General features: G+C 51.2%; 1 protein-coding gene across 21 annotated transcripts in view; it reads right to left on the bottom strand.

The window, feature by feature from the left end:
* Nucleotides 1-21,657, bottom strand: part of NCOR2 (nuclear receptor corepressor 2) — a 412,272-nt gene that overhangs the window by 15,432 nt on the left and 375,183 nt on the right. For 16 of the 21 annotated variants that reach the window (XM_073313442.2, XM_073313441.2, XM_073313453.2 and 13 more), the window contains 11 exons: nt 16,969-17,196; nt 16,131-16,385; nt 13,066-13,215; nt 11,572-11,748; nt 11,268-11,430; nt 9,791-10,338; nt 5,877-6,020; nt 4,318-4,469; nt 3,736-3,929; nt 2,121-2,270; nt 972-1,117 (listed from right to left, as the gene is read on the bottom strand). In XM_073313442.2, coding sequence (XP_073169543.2) covers nt 972-1,117; nt 2,121-2,270; nt 3,736-3,929; nt 4,318-4,469; nt 5,877-6,020; nt 9,791-10,338; nt 11,268-11,430; nt 11,572-11,748; nt 13,066-13,215; nt 16,131-16,385; nt 16,969-17,196 — 2,307 coding nt within the window. The remainder of the gene's footprint in view (nt 1-971; nt 1,118-2,120; nt 2,271-3,735; nt 3,930-4,317; nt 4,470-5,876; nt 6,021-9,790; nt 10,339-11,267; nt 11,431-11,571; nt 11,749-13,065; nt 13,216-16,130; nt 16,386-16,968; nt 17,197-21,657) is intronic. The other 5 variants (XM_073313456.2, XM_073313454.2, XM_073313451.2 and 2 more) reach the window with 4 other exon arrangements.

Raw genomic sequence — 21,657 nt, 5'->3', positions numbered from 1 at the left:
TAACAGCACACACAGGACGAGACAGCTCGATCCTTCTTATCCAATACAGCTGTTATAAGATGGATTCAAATTGAATTAGTATTGACTGTATAATGCTGAGCTAAATTAAATTATGATCCTATCTACTCTATTAGCGGCTAATGAAGGAATGGGATGAATTTTGAATACAAGTCAGGCTGGGTGTTTTTTCAGAGCTGTAGCAATATTGATGTCGGGTCTGAGAGACGCATCTTCAGGAGACAGAATTCAGGCTGGCTGGGCAGTCATTAAAAATGTCAATAGCTCTTAAGACTCCTCTATTCTCCACTTGTTAGTTAGTTCCTATAGAGGTCAGTCAGTGCTGGTGAATGGTGCTGGACCAACAGCCCCAGGGAAAGGACAGGCTTCTAAGAGGCACCTTCGGGGTAGATCAGTCTCACAGATCCTGGCCTAGCTGCCAGCTGCCAGCACGACCAATGCGCCTTGCAGTGGCGGAGGGGTATATCTGACCTAAATGGCCATCGCAATACAGGGCCATGACCCATCCTTAAGGTTCCCAAGTCACCTGCCTTTCTATCTCTTTTCCCCATCAGCAGATCTCCCTGCCCCGTTCCTCTCTGACGGATCTGTGCAGTGGGAAGACACTGAACTAAGACGTTTCCCAACATGCCCGGCCACACACAGGCACAGTACTTGTATGCAGGAGAGGCACAGGATGTGCTTACGCCTCTGTACTTAACAATATGCCACTCATGGATGGGATAAGAGCATGGGGCAGCAAATTCTCATCCCCAAAGCTGCAGAAGAAAATGGCTTCAGACTGCTCAAGTTTGGGAGGTGGGCTCCTGTCCCTTTAAATCACAACAGCAGCCATGTCAGAAAGAGGGCTACTCTGGAATTCCCTCTCCCTTCTTTGTTTTTGCAAGGCACCTTCATCACACACCACCCCCGACGGCAGCGGCTGCATGAAAGCCCCAGCCTGGAAGCCTTACTGTACTCCGTTTCGCTCCTGTTGGTCGTGCCGAGCTTTTTGATGATCTCCTGCTTCTTGGATTTCACCATGGCGGAGTTGCTCTCAGTCAGTTTGCTGAAGAAGGCTGGGGGCTGGGTGTTGTTTCCTGGGGATTTGGAACCCATTCTGTGAAGCAAAAGGCAATCAGCAATGGCTGTACAGGCTCAATCTAAGTCCTTCTGTCTATTGAACCCCTATCCCATTAGCCACCCAATGCTTTGAGCCAGGCCCCAGGCCACCCAGATATTGGGGGCTTTCTAGCTTCCATTTATGAGTTAGGTTGTCTTCAATTTGAGACTGATCAAAGGCCCCTAAATACAGTGTGGCTTATTCCCCCAGGAGGTCCCAGACCACAACATGTCTCTTGGCTGGAAGAGAAACACTTCTGGCTTCTTTCTTCTTACTCTAGATTGAAGGGCCCCAACAAAATTCTCCTCTAGACCCTGAAATCCTCTGCCCTAGAAGTGAATTCTTTCTGCTCAGCCAATCACTGGAGCAGAAAGATTACGTGGTAAGGCACCTTGGGAAGAGACTGAGGACAAGGGCAGGGGATCTCTGAGCTGCCAGAACAGGCTGGCCCTCAGCTGCAGGAAAGAATTGGAAGGAGTCAGGATGCCTGGGTTCTCCTGACACTGCCTCTTGCGTGTGACCTTGGGAAGTCACTCAGCCTCCATCTATCATCCTGCAGCAGGGGTCAAATACTTTGCGCCCTGGGGTTGGGAGAGTTAATGAACTCTGCTTGGACAGCCACAGATGGGAGGCAAAGCACTATCCCCGGGGCACTGGCAGTCAGAGGGAAGGACTTCGGGAAGAGGCTGCAAAGCGAGTTAATCCCTCACTCTCGTTATTTGGTGGCATATCCCACCCCAGCAGCAATATAAATGAAGAAAGATGGCAGTCAGCTCAGCCAGCCACTCCAGGCCTGACCCAGAGCGCTCCAGGGCAGGCAGCATAGAATGACAACTGGCTACCATTCGAGGGTAGTCTGTGCTCCCAGGAATGGCCCAGCTCTGCCCCCCAAGCGCTCAGAGTAGAACGCGGAGGGGAAGGAAGACCCCAGAGTATTGCTTTTGTGCTGTAACCCCCGGCCAGGCAGGAAGAGCCCACGTTCCCCTCCTCCTGTGGTTACCTCTGCTCTGACTGTTCTCCCTCTCGGTACAAGATTGGGTACGAGGTGCTCCTTGCATGCTCCGACTCTCCCATGCCGTCTGGTGGCGAGACAGGCTCAATGCAATCATCCGGTACACTCCCTGCAGACGCTTTGCTCTGCTCAGGAGATCTGAGGACGTGCAATGAGATGCTGTTATTCCATTACAATGCTCTTAACCTCTGCACAGCAGCACTAGGGGAAGAGGGATTAAAACCCTTCTGCAAACTGGAGCGTCAGGGAGAAGGAGGAACCAACCCCCCAAGCCCTTAATGTTACCCTTAAATTGCACATTTGCTAAGAGCATGTCGCTTTGTGTGTTTCTGAACCACACACCTATATCGGAAGGATTAAATTTAGACAGGCCCCAAAGCTGTAGGCAACTCGTATGTAATCCTGCAATTGGCCCTAATAATAGTTACACTGCAGAAACAGAGGAACTAACCCTGGGACTTTGTGGCTCAGATCAAGTGTCCTATCAGTACATCCTCTACCCGGGGCGATGTCCTGCATTTGCTGCAAGCGGGGCCTCATCTAAACTCCTCTAGAATGTGTCAATCAAAGCTATGGCATTACGGAGAATTAACCCTTCGAAGGTATGGCTCTGCAGAGTCCAGAGAGTTCATGTTCTCTTACTGCAGTGTTAAACTGTGCATTTACACCTGCCTCTGGAAATTTCCACTACATGCATCTGATGAAGTGGGTATTTACCCACGACGAAAGTGTATGCTCCAATATGTCCGTTAGTCAATAAGGTGCCACAGGACTCTTCGCCGCTTTTACAGATCCAGACTAACACGGCTACCCCTCTGATACATTGTGACGGTCTCTAGGACCACAGAGGACACTCCTGCACCCTCCGAAAGCACTAATATATCTGGGTGGAAAGTACAAGGGCTCAAAACTCCACCAGTCACCAGGGACAAAGACGAACAGGAGCTTTCTCTAGGGATTTTTTTGTTCTTATTATTTTCTCCTTGGTTTTATTTTTAGTACTGAGCACCCTGTTTCCTCTGCATACAACAGGGGGCAGATTCTAGCACCCTGCAGAGGAAATGCAGGGCTCTGCTCCTGAGTTATCCTAATATCAAGAGCTAGACCCCTGCATAAGAAAGCTGCTATTTCTGGCTGTTCATGCTGGCAGGTGAGTCCACTTAGCCCCAGTCTGGGCTATCCGGGAGAGTGGAGAGTGTGTCTGGGGCAGAGGGCAGTAGGTGCAGGAAGAGATGGGTCCTACAGAGAACACTCCTAAGAGCAGCCAGGCTCTGGAGAAAGCTCAGGATTAGGGCTCGGTTGTTTGTTCACACGAGGAAAAAAGGCGCGTTTTAAAAGCATGATCACTACCACGTTAAAATCCCTGCGTGGCTGGGGCAAGCTGCATTAGCCGGTGGATGTGAACCCTACAGGGGTAGCCTGGAACTCCCGGCGACCAGCTAAGCCATGTTAAAACTGCACCGTGCCCTGTCTCCACCAGAATGTTTGCCTGTGTTCGTTCCCACATGTTCCAAACGCGCCCTTTTCCCTTTGTGCAGAGCCCGCTGAAGGAGGTGAGCGTGAGCCATATCTCATAGCTGCCCCGATCAGGTGCTGAGCTCACCTCTTGTCTCCCTCGCTCTGTGGGGAGATTCTGGAGGCCGGAGCGTGCTCCTGTGGCTGGATGTAAGCCTCACTGGGCGTCCTTCGCAGGTCCAGCACGGGACATGTGGCCCCAGGGAAAGAGTACACCGGGGTCTGGAGGTGGGAGTTGAGCTGCTGAGGATGATGGCGTGTGTAGTCTTGCGTGATAACCTCCTAGAAGAAGAAACTCCTTGAGTCAGCACTTCTGTCTGCGAACCTTCACTAGGCAGTAGTTTATGCGGTAGGGAGATGGGGAAGGGATGGGAGGGCACCCTCTGCCGCTGACCCCTAGTTATTTCTCCCCTCCTAGTTATGTTGGCCGAATGGTGAAGCACCCTTCTCCCCTGGGGTGGAGCGTGGCTTCTCTGCAGCATTCTGCTGCCTCCAAAAGCAAAAGGCCAGAGGGGTTGCAGTAGAGCGAGGTGAACTGCTACCCTGTGGCCCCCGCCCCGGGGCCTGCCACCAAGGCTCCTGACGCCACTCCTGGCCTGTTCTTTGCTGACCCCATTGGAGATGCCCCGGAACAACTGCTGGACAGGAGGAGGAGAGAGAAGCTGATTACGCTGATGTGCTGAGCCAGCGTGACCACCCGCTGCTGGTGGCCTTTGATGTTCTGGGATGACTGCAGCAGCTGACATGGGGATTGCTGGCCTTCGGGCAGCTGGCGCAGATGCTGCATGTGAGCGGCTTCCGCTGCAGAGAGCTTCAGGGAGGCTGTGAAAGGAAAGAAACGGACATGACAACCCAGGGCAATCACACAGCGTCTCCGCCTACCCAGCACAGATGCTCTATTCTGCCCTTCCTCTCTTGAATCAAACAGTTCTTTTAAACTATGCTACTTACTTGTTATGAAAGAAGCCAGAGACGACTCTCCAGGGAATTTGGTGTAGGGGTTACAGCAAGGAACTGTGAGTCCGGAGACCTGAGCTCTATCCCCCACTCTGCCAGTGGCTAGCTGTGCGATCCTGAACAAGTCATTTAAGCTCTCTATGCCTCTGTTTCCCCATCTGTAAAATGGGACTGATGATATTTACTAATCAGGTGGGGCACTGAGGTGTTCCCAGGTAATTAATTAATGAATATTTATGGAGTGCTCTGGAAAGCTCCCATGAAAAGCTCTATCCACCGGGGATGTAAAGCAGCCGCTGTTAGTTAACGTACTAACGAGACACTGCTTGGCAGAGCTGCAGTTCCCTGGACCAGTCTGCTGTCAGGAACCGGCAATGGGAGGCCGAACAGGGGATGCTGAATTACGCCAGTTGATAAGCCCACGGCGTGCTAAGGTTATTCTTCAAACGCTGGTGGCAGCTGCAGCAAAACACGCCCAGGCAGGCGCAAACGGGACCAACGGGACCTCGGCTACCCACTGGCACATCCTGCCCTCCTTCTAAGCCTCTCCTGCCTCCCTGCACATTTCCTGCTCCCTCTCAGCCCGTCGTCTGCCTTCCGTGTGCCTCATCCCAGCCCAGAAGGGAATGGGCACTTTCCTGCAGCACGGTCAGCCAACGCCCATTCCCTGCTCCCAGCTCTTCCCTGCACTGCCTGTCACCAGGCACTGGCGCCAGCCTGGCATCACTATTGCTCGCACTGGGTAGTGCCTAGAGGCCCTATCAGGCCCCCCTTGTGCTGGGTGCTTGTACGCACGCTGTGTGAGCGAGAGTCCCTGCCCTGAAGAGCTCACCGTCTAAATGGAGAGGGCAGAGGAAGGAGGGATGAGAGAGTGACTCCGCCAAGCTCTCAGTGGAAGCCCATGGTGGAGCCAGGAACTGAACCCAGATCTCCTGAGTCGCCATCCAGAGTGTCAATGGCAAGGCCAACCTCCTTCTCAAGGACACAGCCGGATCTTTGCAAGGCAGAAGCTTCCTGGTGGGTCCCTCCATTCATCTTGCCACCACCAGCCTCTGTTCCCTGAATCTGCCCACTGCTAAGACAAGCGTAGTCCCAGGGGGAGATTTCAGGGAACGCAGGTTGGTGCGGACACAGCTCGCTGTGCGAGGTGGAGGGGGATTCCTCACATATTTTGCCTGGCAGCCTTCGACTGGGCTGTGGGCTGGAACGTCGGCAGTGCCAGGGGCCATGTCAGATCTGCCTCGGCCGGTAGCAGCAACGGCAGCCCCTCACCTTGCTGTTTTTGTCTCATGTTGTGCTCCCCGTGCCCTTTCTCCACATCTGGCAGCACCTTTGCCCCTTTCTCGTGGGATACGCTGGGAGAGCTCACCGGGCTTACCGCTTCAACGCCATCAGGGCTGTAGCCTCCATGGAACCCTGGGGAAATGGAAGCAAGGGCCTTTATATAGTGAGTTTCCTTCGTTCCGATTAACCCTACGTGTCCTGCTGCAGCGAGATCTTCAGCATCGGCAAAGAAGTGACAGAAATAATCAGAGACCCTCCATCTAAAGCTGCAGGATGCACCTGCCTGGCTGACGCTTCTACAGCCCTTCTTAGTATGGCAGGGGGCATCCAGGGCACATCTCCCCTACCAGCGAAGGCGCGACGGTAGCTTGGGCATGCATGCTCTGCCAGGTTTAATCTAGCTACCATGGGTAATAAAAGCAATGAAGTTGCAGTGGCATGGACCCCAGTACAGGCTGGCTGCCCAAGAACATCCCCAGGGTCCCCAGCAGGTTTATATTTGGGTGGCTAGCCCGTGCTGAAGCCCGTATCACCGCATCTGTGCTCCTGTTGTTACCAGTGCTAGACAGATTAAAGCTAGAGTGGGGGTGCCTACCCGTGCTATCATGACACCTTCACATGCAGGGTAGATATAGCCCCAGGCGCGTCAAACAGTACCGGCATCATTAGAAGAACCAGCTGACAATCAGCAGGAAACACACACACGCACGGACAGCCACATTTGCTGCTTTTCAATTACAATGAAAAAAACATCACATTTTCCTGCAGAGCTGGAAACCCAAACACAACAGCTCAAGGCAGTGAAACTGACCGGCCTGGATTCACACCTCCCACACCTGGGAAATGCAACAAATAGATAAAAGCCACAGACACAGTGAAAAGCAAATTACTGTTGTGGTTGGATGTTGAGTTTTAACTATTCTAGGTGGCATTTTCACTGGTAGATCTCAAAGGAAAGCCAGTATCACACTCCTGCCAATCTCAACTGGTCAAAAATTGAGAGACAGGCCACCCCAAACCTGTGAGATTGAAGCCACGAGACTAAACAAAAATACTAACAACAACAGTTGGGTTTTATTATTTTCCTTTGGGGTGCATGCAGGCCACATTTTCAAGCTTTTATCAGCTACCATGGGGCGAGAAACTCACTTTTTTTTTTTTTAAATGAAAGTTGAGATTCTCCAGGAGCTGGAGTGTAAAATGAAACACGTGATAAAACCCCGAGAGCCGGCAACACTGCATCATCATTATCCCTATCTTACAGGTGGGGGGATTGAGACACAGAGGGGTGCCATGACTTCCACAAGATCACAGGACAGATCGAGAGCAAAGCCAGGAGGACGACTAAGGTGTCCTGAGTCTCAACCTTGCGCCCTGCCCACTGGAAACACTGCCTCTCTGGCTAAGGAATTTCATGCACTTCTTGATACGCCTTTAACTTCCTAAAGCTGAGTTCCCAGGAGTTACCAATGGAGACAACTCACACTGTTCCCTCCTGGCTCTGTGAGACCCAAATGTATTTCACCAAGGGCTTCCTTGTCCCCAGTGCATTCTCTCTGGGAGCCAGTCACAGACCAGCCTGCTCGCCCTATCCCAGCCCAGGTAGGGCACCTCTGCCAAGCTGGGCTCACTTGCTGAACCCAGCGGATATCCATGGACTCAAGTGAAGTCACTGGCGGAGAGGTGGGACGAGTGGGAGATGTGCCGTTCCCATACACCTACGTGCCTTGTATTAAAGGGTCATTCTGCTCACTCCCTGCTTGACTGGGTCATCGGGCACACGCCTTCTCATGCAGATGGGGGAGGGATAGCTCAGTGGTTTGAGCACTGGCCTGCTAAACCCAGGGTTGAGAGTTCAATCCTTGAGGGGGCCGTTTAGGGATTTGGGGCAAAAATGGGGGATGGATCCTGCTTTGAGCAGGGGGTTGGACTAGATGACCTCCTGAGGTCCCTTTCGACCCTCAGATTCTATGATTCATTGCTTCTAGTGCTATTGCTCCTTAGCGTGAGTTCCCCACTCCTTCCGGTAACGTTCCAGTGAGTCTTGGCGGAAGAGCCAAACCCTAGTAGCACTGGGTCTCCACCCCACTCTGAAAGGCTTGTCTCTACTGACAGAACATTGTCGTCACTGATATCCCTGATCAGGGCTGGCTGGTCATAGTCTGATCTGACTGATGGCTGGAGCTGGGGTGGGAAGCAGACCAGCTCCCTCTGCTAGCACTGGGGCATTTGGAGCGTGGGGAATATTGTGACCCCCAGAAATCAGAGCAGATTGGAGAAAGCTGTTTGTGTTCATGCGCGTCTGGAGGAGGAAGAGGAGTAAGATGTACTAATGGCCAGCCACGGATCAGAGAGCTTGTGGGGGGGAGGTGATCAATGGAAAAGACTTAAAGTAATATATAGCTAATTCTTGTTCTAAGGCTTTCAGGATACTGTGTCCCTAGCTCTGGCCCATGGGTCATTGGATCACAGCCCCTCTCTAGTATGGGACAGTCAAACACAGCAGCACAACATAGCCTTGGCTCCAATAAAAGGGGAAACTCTTTTACAGTAGCACCCCTTGCTGAGATCTCTAGGCTGGGACACCTCATCCTTCCTATCGAATGAGCAGGATTTCTAACCACTGTAAGGAGTAGCATTGCTACTCCCAGCTCTCTGGATGGGCTCAGAGGAAATCCTGCTGCTGCATAACTTCCCGATGATCTGCTTGTTCAGACATATTTGCAGAAATGCTTTAATGTGTTTTACTAGTGTCAGGAAAAAATGTACCACTAAAGCCAAAGGGGAGTGTGTATTCATAACAAGTGGAGCATTCTCGGCAGCTGGCTGGAAGTATCACTGACAAGTATCACAAGTATGACAAGTATCACTGCTTATCAGTAAGATCTTGAAGAGCAAAGAGGGGAAGATTCATAGAATAGAGTCAGAAAAAAATTCTCCTCTCCAATTATCCCTGTGGATTGTCTGGTGCACACCGTGCACTTAGGTTTACATGCATGGGAGTGCAACGCTGGGATCCAGGGCAGACGTGTGGGAGAGATTCACAGAGATAACACTGCGACATGCACAGGGGGCCTGTAGGCTAAGCAGTGCATGGCGCTTGCTATTAACTAAATATCTAAATGGAACCCAGAGGTCTGCTCTGGTCCAAAGCACAGCTGTCCCCATAAGCGTCCCTATAGAGATGGGCACGAATGTGGATCCACCCTCCCCTGTCCCCAATAGGAGTTTTACCCGGATAAACATGTTCTACTTCATTTTGTGCCTTAAGCTGTTGTGCTGGGTTAAGCAGCTGCTGTGTTTCACTCCAGAAGTGGTTGCATTCCAATGGCAGCTCCATGATCCCCGTGTACAGTATACTATCTGTATTTATGTTTTATATTGGGTCTGTCACCATGGCATCTAAGCACTGATATATCATTTGATAGACAAATTGATACATCGCTTTGGGATCCATCAAATTCAAAGGCACTTTGCAAACGTAAGACATTGTTCTTGTCTGACATGGCTGTCCTGTTAGAATCACACATTCCCGCCCCCTCCCCCCCAGATCCCTTGCTGTTTGAGTTATTACCCACGATTCTTTAACATAGGCCACATGTGAACTGCTAATTACAGTGAAATCAAGAATTTAAAATAAATAAATACCAGGAAATGAACTAGAGCTGCAAGCAAGAATCGGCAAAGGAAAATTTTTTTTTAAAAAAAAAGGGGGGTGGGGGGAGGAAGGATTTTTAAAACAAACAACAAAAATCAAAGACTCGAATAACATAAATGATTCCAAAAACTCAGGAAGTGGAAGAAGCCAACCACCAAAACGTGCAATTCAAAAAATAAAATAAATAAACAAATTGGTTTTAGGCCACAAACTTGGACTGGCACCCGCCTCTCCAATTTCTTACCATCACTAGTGGAGTCGTTATTTAGCGAGCGTCTTTCTCGCTTCCCCTTATCGCAAGAAATTTGACGCATGATAATCACATCTATGAAGTTGGCCGCTGTCATGGTGGTCTTACCGAGTGCTCGGAGCTCCTGTTCCTGCATTGAAAAGGATTTACTTTGATTCTTTTCTCTACTGTGCTGCTCATTGACCGAGACTGCGTGCTGCTGATCCAGGGGTGGATGATGGTGCTGGTTTTTCCCCTGTCCTCTGCTATACTGCTGGGTAGAACCTGGCCCGGAGGCTGGTAAGGGCCTGGACTCCATGGCTTTAATAGGTGACGATGACTGTTCTAGGCCTGCCCCACTGGACAGCTTTGAGGTGAACATGTTGTTGTCAGTCTGAGGGCGTTCTACCTTGGCTTCTCGGGCCCTGGACGCCTCTTTCTGTAGGAGAGCAGGGTCCATCATGGCTGCGTAGCTGTCCACTCCGCCGAGGGAGCAGCGCAGGGCGGATGCTGGGGGAAAGCCTGCAGAGCGGATAGGCGATGTGGTGGTGGTGGAGGAGGATCTTGGAAGCAAAAAGGAACACAGAGATAATATGACCATGAGGCTGAGAGACACTGCAGCTTCCCCATCCCCCCAGGAACTAGGCTGTTTGCTCCTGTCAAATCCAGTAACCCTACAGAGGTATTAGCTACGGTGCATGTTACTCAGAGGTTAATGGATCCAATGCCAAACTATGCGAAACAGACACAGGAGAAGGTCACAATGCGTCTTTCTTGGAAAACTAAACAAACGGGGCCTGCCTCTGGTCCCATTTACACCAGCCTGGACTTCAGCAGAGTTACTCGTCATCTGCACTGACGTAAGTGAGCGGAGAACCCTACCCATGTCCCATTTAACCAGTGTGGTTGATTCCCCATTTAAAACTTAGCCATGAGACTGCACTGGGGTAAGAAAGGCTCAGGCAGAGTGTGGCATAATACCAGAGAGCAAGAGGAATCAGATAACTTCTAACTTCCTGCTGAAGTTGGGACTAAGAGCAATCTGGAGACCCCACCATCTACATATGCATTTCCAACAGGAACGGACTCCAGGTTGTTTGCTGCACAAGGGGCTGGCCAGTTGGCGTGACCAAAGTAAGGGGCCAAATTCTGGAGCCCTTACTTCAAAAGGCTGAAGAAAACTTCTCACTGAGGCAAGGGTTGGCGCACAGGCTGAGTAAGAACATTTGGATTTGGCCCAGAGCAGACGGATGGTCGTGTTTGCCTGTTTGCTCCCTGGGAGCAGCTCCCAGCAAAAGCCATTTGAAAAGGAAAAGACCCCGGTCAAAATCAGCCAGCCCACCACAGGCCTCCTGCTAAGGCCTGCTCCTATTGACATCAATGACCAAAAAACACCTGTCGCTGTCAAAGGCGCAGGATTAGATCCTTAACAACCCAGAGCCCTCCACCCCCCGAGGGCAGGAGCGTGGTGAGCCGCAAAGCCCATACACACCGCAGAACCGATGGGGTGAGGCTCTCCGACGAGATGACCTTCATGCCCGTGTTGTGCAGCACGCTGGGTCGCTGCTGGACGGTCTCGTGGGTGCGGGGTGAGGCAGGAGAGTGCTGGTGGCTGTGAGAATGTGTGGCTGAACGGCTGCTGCTTTGCTCGGTCCCTGTAAGAAAATGCAGAGAAGAATCTGAGCTGGAAACCAGTATGGAAAACCAAGGGGCAAGTGACAGCGAGATGGGGAGGAAGAGAGCTCTGCATAAACCTTGGAGAACTGTCCCCAGGCCCCCGAAAAGACTCTGCTCACCAGTGGAAACATCGCTATGCACCAGCTGTATGGACCAGGTTTCTCCAAGCCTACCTGGTCTCCAGATGGGTGCATGCTCCACAGTGGTGGCTGCTAGGAAGGATTTCTCGCGCTCCCGATCTCGTTCCCGTTCGGAAGCCGATGCTCCTGTCTGTTTGGTCATGTGCGTGGGGCCTCCTGGAATTCAAAGGCAGCCAGTCACAGGGGTCCCTGCAAGCGGAATTCTGGTGCCACCTTCACTCTTGTGAGTGTTGCAGCTACGGGAACTCTGCACCAGCTTCCTAAACCAGATCCTGGCAGATAAGCAAAGACGGGGCCTGATACCACTTATACTGGGGTAAAGCTGGGGCAACCATCGGGCCACGGTCTGAACTTGACTATCTGCATTAACTGCACATTTCGTTCCGTACCCAAAATGTGACAGATGCGCTTGACTTTAAGATGGTGTGTTCGTCTGACAAAGGGATCAGACGGTTTCAACCCCCTTACCTACGGGGGGAGACAGCCACTAGGCCAGTGATTACAACCCACTGAGATTACAACCTGCCCATTGTAGGTGCATTCTCCTGGGTAGGCCATGCTGGATGGGGACAGGGGTAAACACTCTCAGGGTATGTCTGCACTAGAGCTGGAAGGAGCTGGAGTCAGGAGACATCCCTGCCCTAGGTCTGATTGAGCTAATGTGCTACAAATAGGAACGTAGCTGCGGCGTCATGAGCAGTGAGAGGGGCTAGCCACCCCAAGGACGATCCCGTCCAAGATCCTAGGGAACTAGTCCCTCCTGCTGTTCACAAAGCCATGGTGACTCTTCTCTGCTCAGTGCAATCCGAACTAGCACACTACGTCCTTGTTTCTCTAATGATTTGTTCCCAATGGCTAGCTAAAGAAAAACACTTCAACAGGGGATCTCTGGTTACAGACTCCCAAAGGGAGGAAATGCAGATGTCCAACACGCAGTCCTTCAAGCCTCAGAGCCCTCCATAAAAGAGAGAAACAACCCCACTGATCAGCTCCCCAGCTTGGGGCCCCCACCGGCCCTGGCCCTAGCCCCAACTCCGGGCCTCCAGCTGGCCCCAACCCTAACCCCAGCTCGGGTTAAGCCCAGGGAAGAGGGTCTGGTAGGTAGTGATCAGACAAGAGTAGGAGCAGGACTCTGCTATGCTCTAAACTTGGGTCTGGACTGGCCTTGGACAAATTACGTCTCTCCATGCCTCAGTTTACCAGCTCCCTTCCCCTGTTGGTTCAATTTGTGCAACTCAAGCACCTGAAGATCTTTATATGGGAAGTACTATCCGTGTGGTAAGAGCCGTGGGGACTAAGAATTCAGGCTGTAGGACAAACCAGCATGCCAGGCTCACCATACCGAAATCCTGGAGCAATGGGAGTTCCCAGGAAGCTTCCAACACACACACACAAATGGTGCGGGGGTTTGGTTTGCCCACATGCCCACCCAGGCAGATTATCAGGTGGCAATTCAAACCCTATGGGTTTTACCTGGGGAGAGCGGGGAGCTGCTATGCCGGCTGCTAAATGTCTGGGGGGCGCTGGGGATGTACGTGATTCGGTCCATCGAGGCGGCGGAGGTGCCAGGTGTGGGGGGCACGAGGACAGGCAGGTGCGGCACTTGGGACAGGTCGATGATCCCTGGAGAGAGAATCGAAAGGACCGTCAGGACGACGATAAAACCCACTCTCCACACAAGACGGTGTGGAGAGAGATGCTGGGAATCGGACAGCACACGAACACACATACCACGGCAGTTGGGAAGGGGACACTAGCAAGAGAACAATCTGACTGTCTAGGGCTAGCTGCATAATTTAAAAGCTGTTTCCTGCTCTGGGGTGTGAACCCCTCTGGCGATGGATTATTAAAAGAGGAAGCATTGAAAAATTAGGATCTCACCATTGATACTCTTGGGGCTATCGGCATTTATTATTTCTACCTAGCAGCCCCAGTCACGGACCAGGACCCCACGGTGCTGGACAGACACAAAGCACAAAGGTAGTCCCTGCCCCAGGGACCTTACAATTGGAGGATGAAATCCACCCCGGTGCAGAGGCCCAGCTGAAGGCCCAAGCACCACGTAACTCCCAGTTCAGACCCATCTTTCACAGGGGGAATTTCAGCCTTGGTTCACTTAATGCCTTTCACTCAGCTCGGACAGTGAAAGCGGAGGAGTCAGCAGGGCTTTCTTCTGAACAGTGGGTTCCCAGTCACTGCTCTGGGGGTTCTAACTCTGCAGCGTGGAACACCCCACACATGGAATTCACTGAAATTAAACCAACAGGGATTGTCAAGCTCTGGAATAGGCTTCCAAGGGAGGTTGTGGAATCCCTGTCAGTGGAGGTTTTTAAGAACAGGTGGGACAAACACCTGTCAGGGATGGTTTAGGTAGACCTGGTCCTGCCTCAGTGCAGGGGGCTGGGCTAGATGGCCTCTCAAGATCCTTTTCAGCCCTACATTTCTGTGATTCTATATACCCTGCGTTCTGTACACGCCAGGGTATGAGAAAGGGCAGAGTCAGAGCCTGAATGGAGAATTCTCTCACTTGGGGGGCACTTGACGGAGGTCATTAGCTCAGATCGATGTGTTCTGCAGGTGAGACTAGCATAAGAGACATATAAATTTTAGTTCTGGAGTCAGAGGGGACCCCCAGATTCCCTGCGTGTGGGATTTTAGCTGGAGGGAAACAGAGTCAGCTGTGAGGAGAGGCCTACTCAGCACAATGAGATGAGAAAGTCCCCCTTGGTCTTTTCTCAGGATTTACACTGTGCTAGAAGGGCCCAGTTCAGCACAGTTCATTGGAGATACTGTCTATAAAGACCAGTACAAATGGGCCACTTTTGCCCAGCGATGGGAAGGCAGAGATCCATTTGCATTGAGTGAGAATATGGCCACAGTCAGCGTAGACTCAAAGAGCCAACCGTGCAACAGCATAAATGCTATTTTACAGGGCTACGGACCTCTGGAGCATGTTCTGAAGAGCTGGAAAGCCACAGATCGGCTACCTGACAGTTTGAGAAGATGCAAGCAAATGTTACACCCACATCCACACAGCAAGCTTCTCTCATTATTAACAACCACACTTCGCACTCATGTAGCATTTTTTAATCTTGAAAGAGCTTTACAAATACCATGGGCCAGCTTGTGGAGTCCTTACTCAAGCACAGCTGAAGTCAATGGAGCTCCCCAAGTGCTCTCCATGGAGAGGAAGGGCTCCATAATCCGGCCCCTCACTAAGTCATCCTTCCGCCTTACCCTATGCTTTCCTGAGCTAGTTTCCAGGGTACGTGCCCAGATCACGTTCAACACACCCAGGCTTTCTACTGTACCTCTCTCTTTCAATATTACACTCTTGGTTTCTCACCTCCTTCAGTCTGCAAGGTTTCATTGGCACCTGAAATTCCTGCCATTTACTCTGAATCTGGCCCCACTGCTGGGGGATGGTTAAAGGACTGCAGGGCAAGGGACAGGTTAGTGCAGAGCCATGTATTACTAACAGAAATAAAAACCTGCAAACTGCTAGCAGTAAAGAGCTCAAAGAACAAAAGCAACTTATAGAGCAGCTCCCAGCCCAAGGGATCCCAAAGTGATTTCCTCTGCGTGTATGGAATCACTTTGCCTACCACTGAAAGTCCGTCTCTTTTTGGGGTGGCAGCTTTCTAACAGCCTGCAACAACTGCACAACTGCTTAGGGCAGGAAGTAGAGATCAACAATGTATTCAGTTTGGAGGGGGATTTAGGGGGGCTGAATCTGGCTAGGACATGCCATGCCTGAAAAGAAACCCAGCCAAACAAATGATCCTGACTAGTCACACACAGACTGGGACGCCAGTGTGGTTTCATCCGGAGGAGGGTGCAGAAGCAGCAGCCCAGCCCCTCGTTCCACACTGGGGGCACTGCACCCAGAATTGGATCCCATCTCCCCGCAGAACACTGAGCCTCCCTGAACGGGTCGATAGACTCAGGTTTGCAGTGGTTCTCTAAAAACAGCTGTATTGAGAGTGCTTTGCAGCCGCAGCGGGGCTCTGATACCCACCCCCACTGCTTGGCTTCAACACCCCGGCTCCAGTCTGAGCCACGGCTTCAAAGCGCCATCTATCCAGCAATTCTTAGGAGCGCGACAGCAGGCCCCGCAAGTCCAAGTGTGTCGGGCCGGACTCGGAGGCTCACTGCCACGGGCTGCGCAGATGTACCCCGAGGGGCTCTCATCCAAGCACGGCACTCTTTAACTTGCAAGAGCTGATCAAACTCCAGCCCAAGGTCACGTGGCTGCCCCCGAAGCAGTCTTGAGAAATAGGCTACGGAGACTGACAACAACTAACCGCCTTTGCACAGATGGCTCAGGAACCGCTCAACCGGCCGAAGCAAAGATGCTCCTGCCCCCGGCGCCGGGACCAATGTGGCATACCAGTGTCCATGCCGCATGGGTACTGCCGTTGTGATCTCCACCACAGAAGCCCTGCTGGGTGTTACGCTAGGGGCCTGGGGTCAGAACGACAGCCCTACGCCTTTCAAGAAGAAAAAATGCCACCTAAAAACCACAGACAGCTTCATACTTCGAGGACCTGCAGCATAGTTGAGAGCCAGCGACGGTTCTCGGGGCGAAAGTCCGCGCAGCATGTCCGCCCTCTGAGCCATAGCAGTGGCAGCGGCGTTCTGGTGCATCTGCTGGGAGGTGATGTAGTCGTTGATGATGGTCTGCCTGTTCTCCATGGCGGCAGTGTCTGGGTACCCTCTGATGAGGTATGGAGGGTAGAGATGGGGGTACGTCGGGCTCGGAGCAAGATGCCTGGGCAAATAGTAAGCAGCAGCTAAAAGAGAAGATTGAGATGAGTCAGTTTTCCATGTAGTACGGTCCTACGAGGGGGTGGCAGAGCCTGACTCATGAAAACTAGCGCTCGAGAGCATCCGCTGGGACGTGGGATAATTTAGGAACAAACGAGGTCCAAATTAGCGAGCACCAGGAATCCCCCCGTCTGGCCTTCAGGCTGGGGAGGCCTATGCAACGCACCAGAGACATCAGCCCCTGTGGGCACGAGGGTGGAGGAAGCTGGCTTTTTGCTGTCTCAGGGCCTTCATCTGCCAACTGTGCAGAGGAGCAGTGTCAGAGTAAGGATGGAACTGAGTCAGAGAAGAGCTCATCCGAGACGCGGTTTAAGCTAAAAAAAAACGTTACTCAGCAGTGAAGGCAGCGCTACTTTAAAAGCCCGTTTCCACAGCTCATTGCGAAACGGAACGTCACCAGCCAGCCAGCGACTTGTTACGCAGCTTAGAACAGAAAGGCCCCCGGTTCTGTTCTCAGCTACGCTACCTTCATAGCAGTGGAACCCAAGGCAGATTTTTTGCCCAGCTGCCCAGGGCTGCTCCTGCCAAGTGCCCCAAATAAAGGAGTACCTGCTTCCAGTTGAATTCCCCTGGGAATTGCAGCGGGGTCGAAAGCCAATGGAATGTGTCCTCTGTACAAATCGACACCACTCATTCCCCGGAGTAAATGTTCATAGGGGGAGATGGGATGGTGATGGTCCGATAGAGTAGCGTGAGGAGACTTGGAATTGGTGATGTCTCTTGTCGTGGGGGTGATCTTTCTGTCCTGGGATGCCGGCTTCCCAGCCGTGATGCTCCCTGCAGAAGCAAAAGAACGTAGTCAGAAGAGTCCGTGCTGAAACACGCTCGCAGCCACGCCCCGCTCTCAGAGGGGCAGGCCCAGCTGCCGCTGAGCTAAGGGGAACCCTCCTTCCTCCCCGATCGTTATTATTTTGTTTATAAACTGAGATCGTGCCCAGAGGCCTCAGCCAGGTTGAGGCCCCACTGCACTGTGCATCGAAGGTAGAATGTGGCCCTTGATCTGAACAGTTACATCTACAAATGAAGGGCTCCCCACAGCCCCCAACTGCCTTACTGATTCTGGCACGTACATTGAACTTTGTCAAATAAAGAAGCGTTTTGATTTCTCTGTTTAAACCTACCGGGCTCATTGCGCCCTCAGGGTCACCGTGGCGACTGACACTGCCTTCAGTGGGAGCTGCCATAGTTTACCTGGGGTCAGAATCCGGAATGTGACAACAGGTGCGATTTCTGAAAGCGCCTCTGTGATGAGGGAGGATGACGAGGGTCCCACTGAAAGCAGCTGCACCTGATTTTAAGAGTTTGGCTCTCCCGTTCTGCCCATGGCAAGTGTGTTCCTAAGTCAAAACCCCACCCTTTCGTTTTGCCTTTCGAATTGCTGGGCCCAACGCAGGACAGGCACAAGAGATAACAAGTCAGAGCAGATCTCCTTGGCAATATTGGTGAGAGCAAAGGCTGTTACTTCTATAAAGAGAATGAGACGCTCCCCCTGGGTAACGCTTTTGGGGCTAAATTCACCCTTGGGATAAGGGGGTGAGACTCCAATGGCTTTAACGAAAAGGGGAGTCATCTTCCCCTGACATCGATGGAGTTACCCTCATTGACGGCAGTGAGGTATTTGCCTGTTCGCATTCAAAACACTCTAGGAACAGTGATTAATCCCCAGCATCCACGACAGGAAAGTAAATCAGCATTCCTGTTATTACAGCTAGGGGAAGAGCGGAGGGGAGATGGTGGGGGGGGGCTTGCCCAAGATCAGCGCCAGAGCCAAGATTCGAGTTGAAGAGTTTCTGGCTCCCAGGCCTGGGCTCAGCCACTCTAAGGACATACCCATGAGAAACATTTCAGAGACAACCACAAAAGCAAATCTTCTCAATGCAACTGACCCTCCAGCCTGCAGGGTCTTATCTTCTCCCACTTCTGCACAAAGCTCTCCAGAATCTTGCCCTGCCAGTTCCCTGATTTGGCTCCTAAACGAAAGCCAGTTTTTCCCTGAATGGATCTCACATTTGCCCTCACAAAGATCTTCACTTAGCCTCAGCAACGGGCCAGGGACATCTGACAAACATGCTCTCCTGATGCAGTCCAACAAACTTGACCCATCTGAGTGGATGGCAGCAGCTCTTTCTGAGTGCTCTGCTGGCAGCAGAGAGGTTAATGTTACCAGAGAGAAAAAAAGTGACCCTGGAAACTCAAAATAAACATGATGAAACAGGGCCCAGATGGTTCTGACAGCAGCTCTCCTCCTGCGCTCACCAGGAGCTGTAAACACTTTCATAATACATGGAGAAGCAGCTGGAATAATGTCAAGCTTCTTTCGCATCCCTATTAACTCAGAGCTGGCGCTCTGGTGGCACATGGGTCTCGTGCTCACCCTCTGTACAGAGTGGATATCTCCAGGCTAGCTAATTAGTAACAGCAAGCCCTGATTTTAAGAGTTACGCTCAGCTCATCCGCTCTGGGGAGGGAAACATACCATGTGAGCCCAGGGTCCAATCAAAACAGCTTGAATGTCACATTCTTACAACAAACCACTCACAAACAAGCCACAGACCCTGAACTATTCAGAGACGTGAGCCAGCGTGTCATTTCCCAACAACAAATAAATGCAAGAAAAGCTGTGATCCGTTTGCAGACAGGCAACGAACCGAAATTCCACAAATCGAGGATTCTTTAGGGATGACTCAACCAGCTCCAGTTCGGACAACAAAGCTAAGCTGCTCAATTTCACTGTCTCATTCTTATGCGCTAGCCCTGTTCAGTTACGTTTGGGTTTCCAGCCCTGCAGGGACTGGTTAATTCCCCTTACAAAACTGTTTTCATTGACGCAAAAATAACCATGGAAACGTTTCAGGTTTGTATCGTCATTCCCTCGGTTTTAACAAAATCTCAGCTACTTGGCAGGGCCCTGTACATCAAACCTGCCAGGGTTGCAGAGGGATGCACTAAGTGACCCAGAACAGCTCCTTCCAACCCAGAAGAATGATGCTATGATTTACCCTTGCAGAGCCCCTATAGTGTCCTTCCTGTTCACGCAGGAACCCTGTCAGCTACAGACACACAAAATGACGCCTCTTTCTGCTGGAATTTAATAGAAATATTCAACTCTTTCTTGGGAAACCTCCAGCCCCTCTGCATGTAGCCTCCCCAACACCAGTGCTGCATATTGGCCAAACGTACGAATCACAGAGAAGCCAGCCAGCCAAAGGGCCTTTTTCTGAAATGAGGCATCTTGTTCTGCTTTGGCAAATGATCAGTCTCGAGGGCCTGTGGTGGTGAAGGCCCTATGACTAGACTGATCACACAGACAGGCAGACAGAGAAGTGTCCCCCACCTACAACTGTGTGACTTGTAGCTTGCTAGAGAACAGCAAGCACGCATGGGGCTCGCATTGCTTGGCAATGCTGAAGCTAGGGCATGGGTTTTCAGCAAGGAGGGAACGACTGATTTCCCATGTTCATGTGTCCGTCAGAGGGAAATCCCATTGGATGAACACTTTGGCTTACGTTTTCAAAAGAGACTAGTGATCTTGGGTGCCCAACATGGGCTTGATCTCTACAAAGTCAGGCCCCTTTAAGGTTTCTCATGGTGAACACTTTAAACTCAGCAGTCCCTTTTGAAAGGTGACAACAGTCTAAGTACACTCTGTCCCTGGGACCCCACATGTGGCTCTCAAGAGGAAGAGCATAAGGGGTGGAACATGGCCTTCTCTTCTTGGGCCAACCAGGCTCCTTTTTCCACCCCCTGTGCGTTTGGGGAAGGGTTGTTATTTTTGGTAATAGTGTTGGGAGAGCAGGGTGAGATCAAGGGGACCTTTTGCCTTGGTTCTATTGGTTGTTGGTTGGCTATTGGTTTGCTTGATTCTACTGGTTGTTGGGTGGGGTGGCTTTTGGTTATTGGTTTGGCCTGGTTCTGTTGGTTGTTGGGTGGGGTGGCTACTGGTTATTGGTTTGGCCTGGGTCTATTGGCTGTGGTGGCTATTAGTTTGCCCTGGGTCTATTGGTTGTGGTGGCTATTGGTTTGCCCTGGGTCTATTGGTTGTTGAGTGGGGTGGCTGTCATAACCATACAGCTAAGGGTAGCCTAGAATGCCTCCTTACCTGTAAGGGGTTAAGAAGCTCAAATAACCTGGTTGGCACCTGACCAAAAGGACCAATAGGGAAAGAAGATACTTTCAAATCTTGGGGAGAGGCTTTGTTTTGGTGTGTTCTCTTGGGAAGTAGAGAAGCATCAGGTCAGAAAACTCCTTCTCCTAGAAACCATCCTATAAGTCTCTCATATTACAAAAATTGTAAGTAAAAGCCAGGCAAGGCGTGTTAGATTATCTTTTGTTCTGCTTGTGAATTTTTCCTTTGCTGGAGGGAGGTTTATTCCTGTTTTTTGTAACTTTGAAACTAAGCCTAGAGGAAGTTCTGTTGTGTTTTTGAATCTTTTGTTACCCTGTGAAGTTATTTTCCATCCTGATTTTACAGAGGTGATTTTTACCTTTTTTTAAAAATAAAATCCTTCTTTTAAGAACCTGACTGATTTCTCTATTGTCCTAAGACCCAGGGGTTTGGGTCTGTGATCACTTTGTAACCAATTGGTTAGGATATTATTCTCAAGCCTCCCCAGGAAAGGGGGTGTAAGGGCTTGGGGGGATATTTTGGGGGAATAGGAACTCCAAGTGGTCCTTTCCCTGATTCTTTGTTAAATCACTTGGTGGTGGCAGAATACCGTCCATGGGCAAAGAATTTGTGCCTTGGGGAAGTTTTAACCTAAGCTGGTAGAAATAAGCTTAAGGGTTCTTTCATGTGGGTCCCCACATCTGTACCCTAGAGTTCAGAGTGGGGAGGGAACCCTGACAGTGGTTATTGGTTTGCCCTGGTTCTATTGGTTGTTGGGTGGGGTGGATTTTCAAAAATTCTTCTTCTCTATTAAGATCAAGGCAAGGTCACCATGGCTCTCTTTGGTCATCCGTCTCTCGTTCGACCCTCAGAGGAAGCACGAGGCGGCAGGGACTGCACTAACGCTCTTGGACACAGACTGCAGTTTTCCGAACTGCAAACGTAGTTTGGGTCACTGGCACAGTCGCAGTCAGGATGAGATTTATCTAGCTCTGCCTGATGACTCAGGACCCAAGGCTCTGGCTGGATCTAGGGGAAAGCGTTGCTGGAGCTGATGCTGGCTGTTACAGTAAATGCGCTCTACACACTTGTGCTCTTGTCTTTATGTTTCACCAAGCAACCAAGAGTTAACA

The sequence above is a fragment of the Lepidochelys kempii genome, chromosome 15 (genome assembly GCF_965140285.1).
Source record: "Lepidochelys kempii isolate rLepKem1 chromosome 15, rLepKem1.hap1, whole genome shotgun sequence".
In the NCBI taxonomy this organism is placed as follows: Eukaryota; Metazoa; Chordata; order Testudines; family Cheloniidae; genus Lepidochelys; species Lepidochelys kempii.
This window is presented reverse-complemented; position numbering and strand designations above follow the sequence as displayed.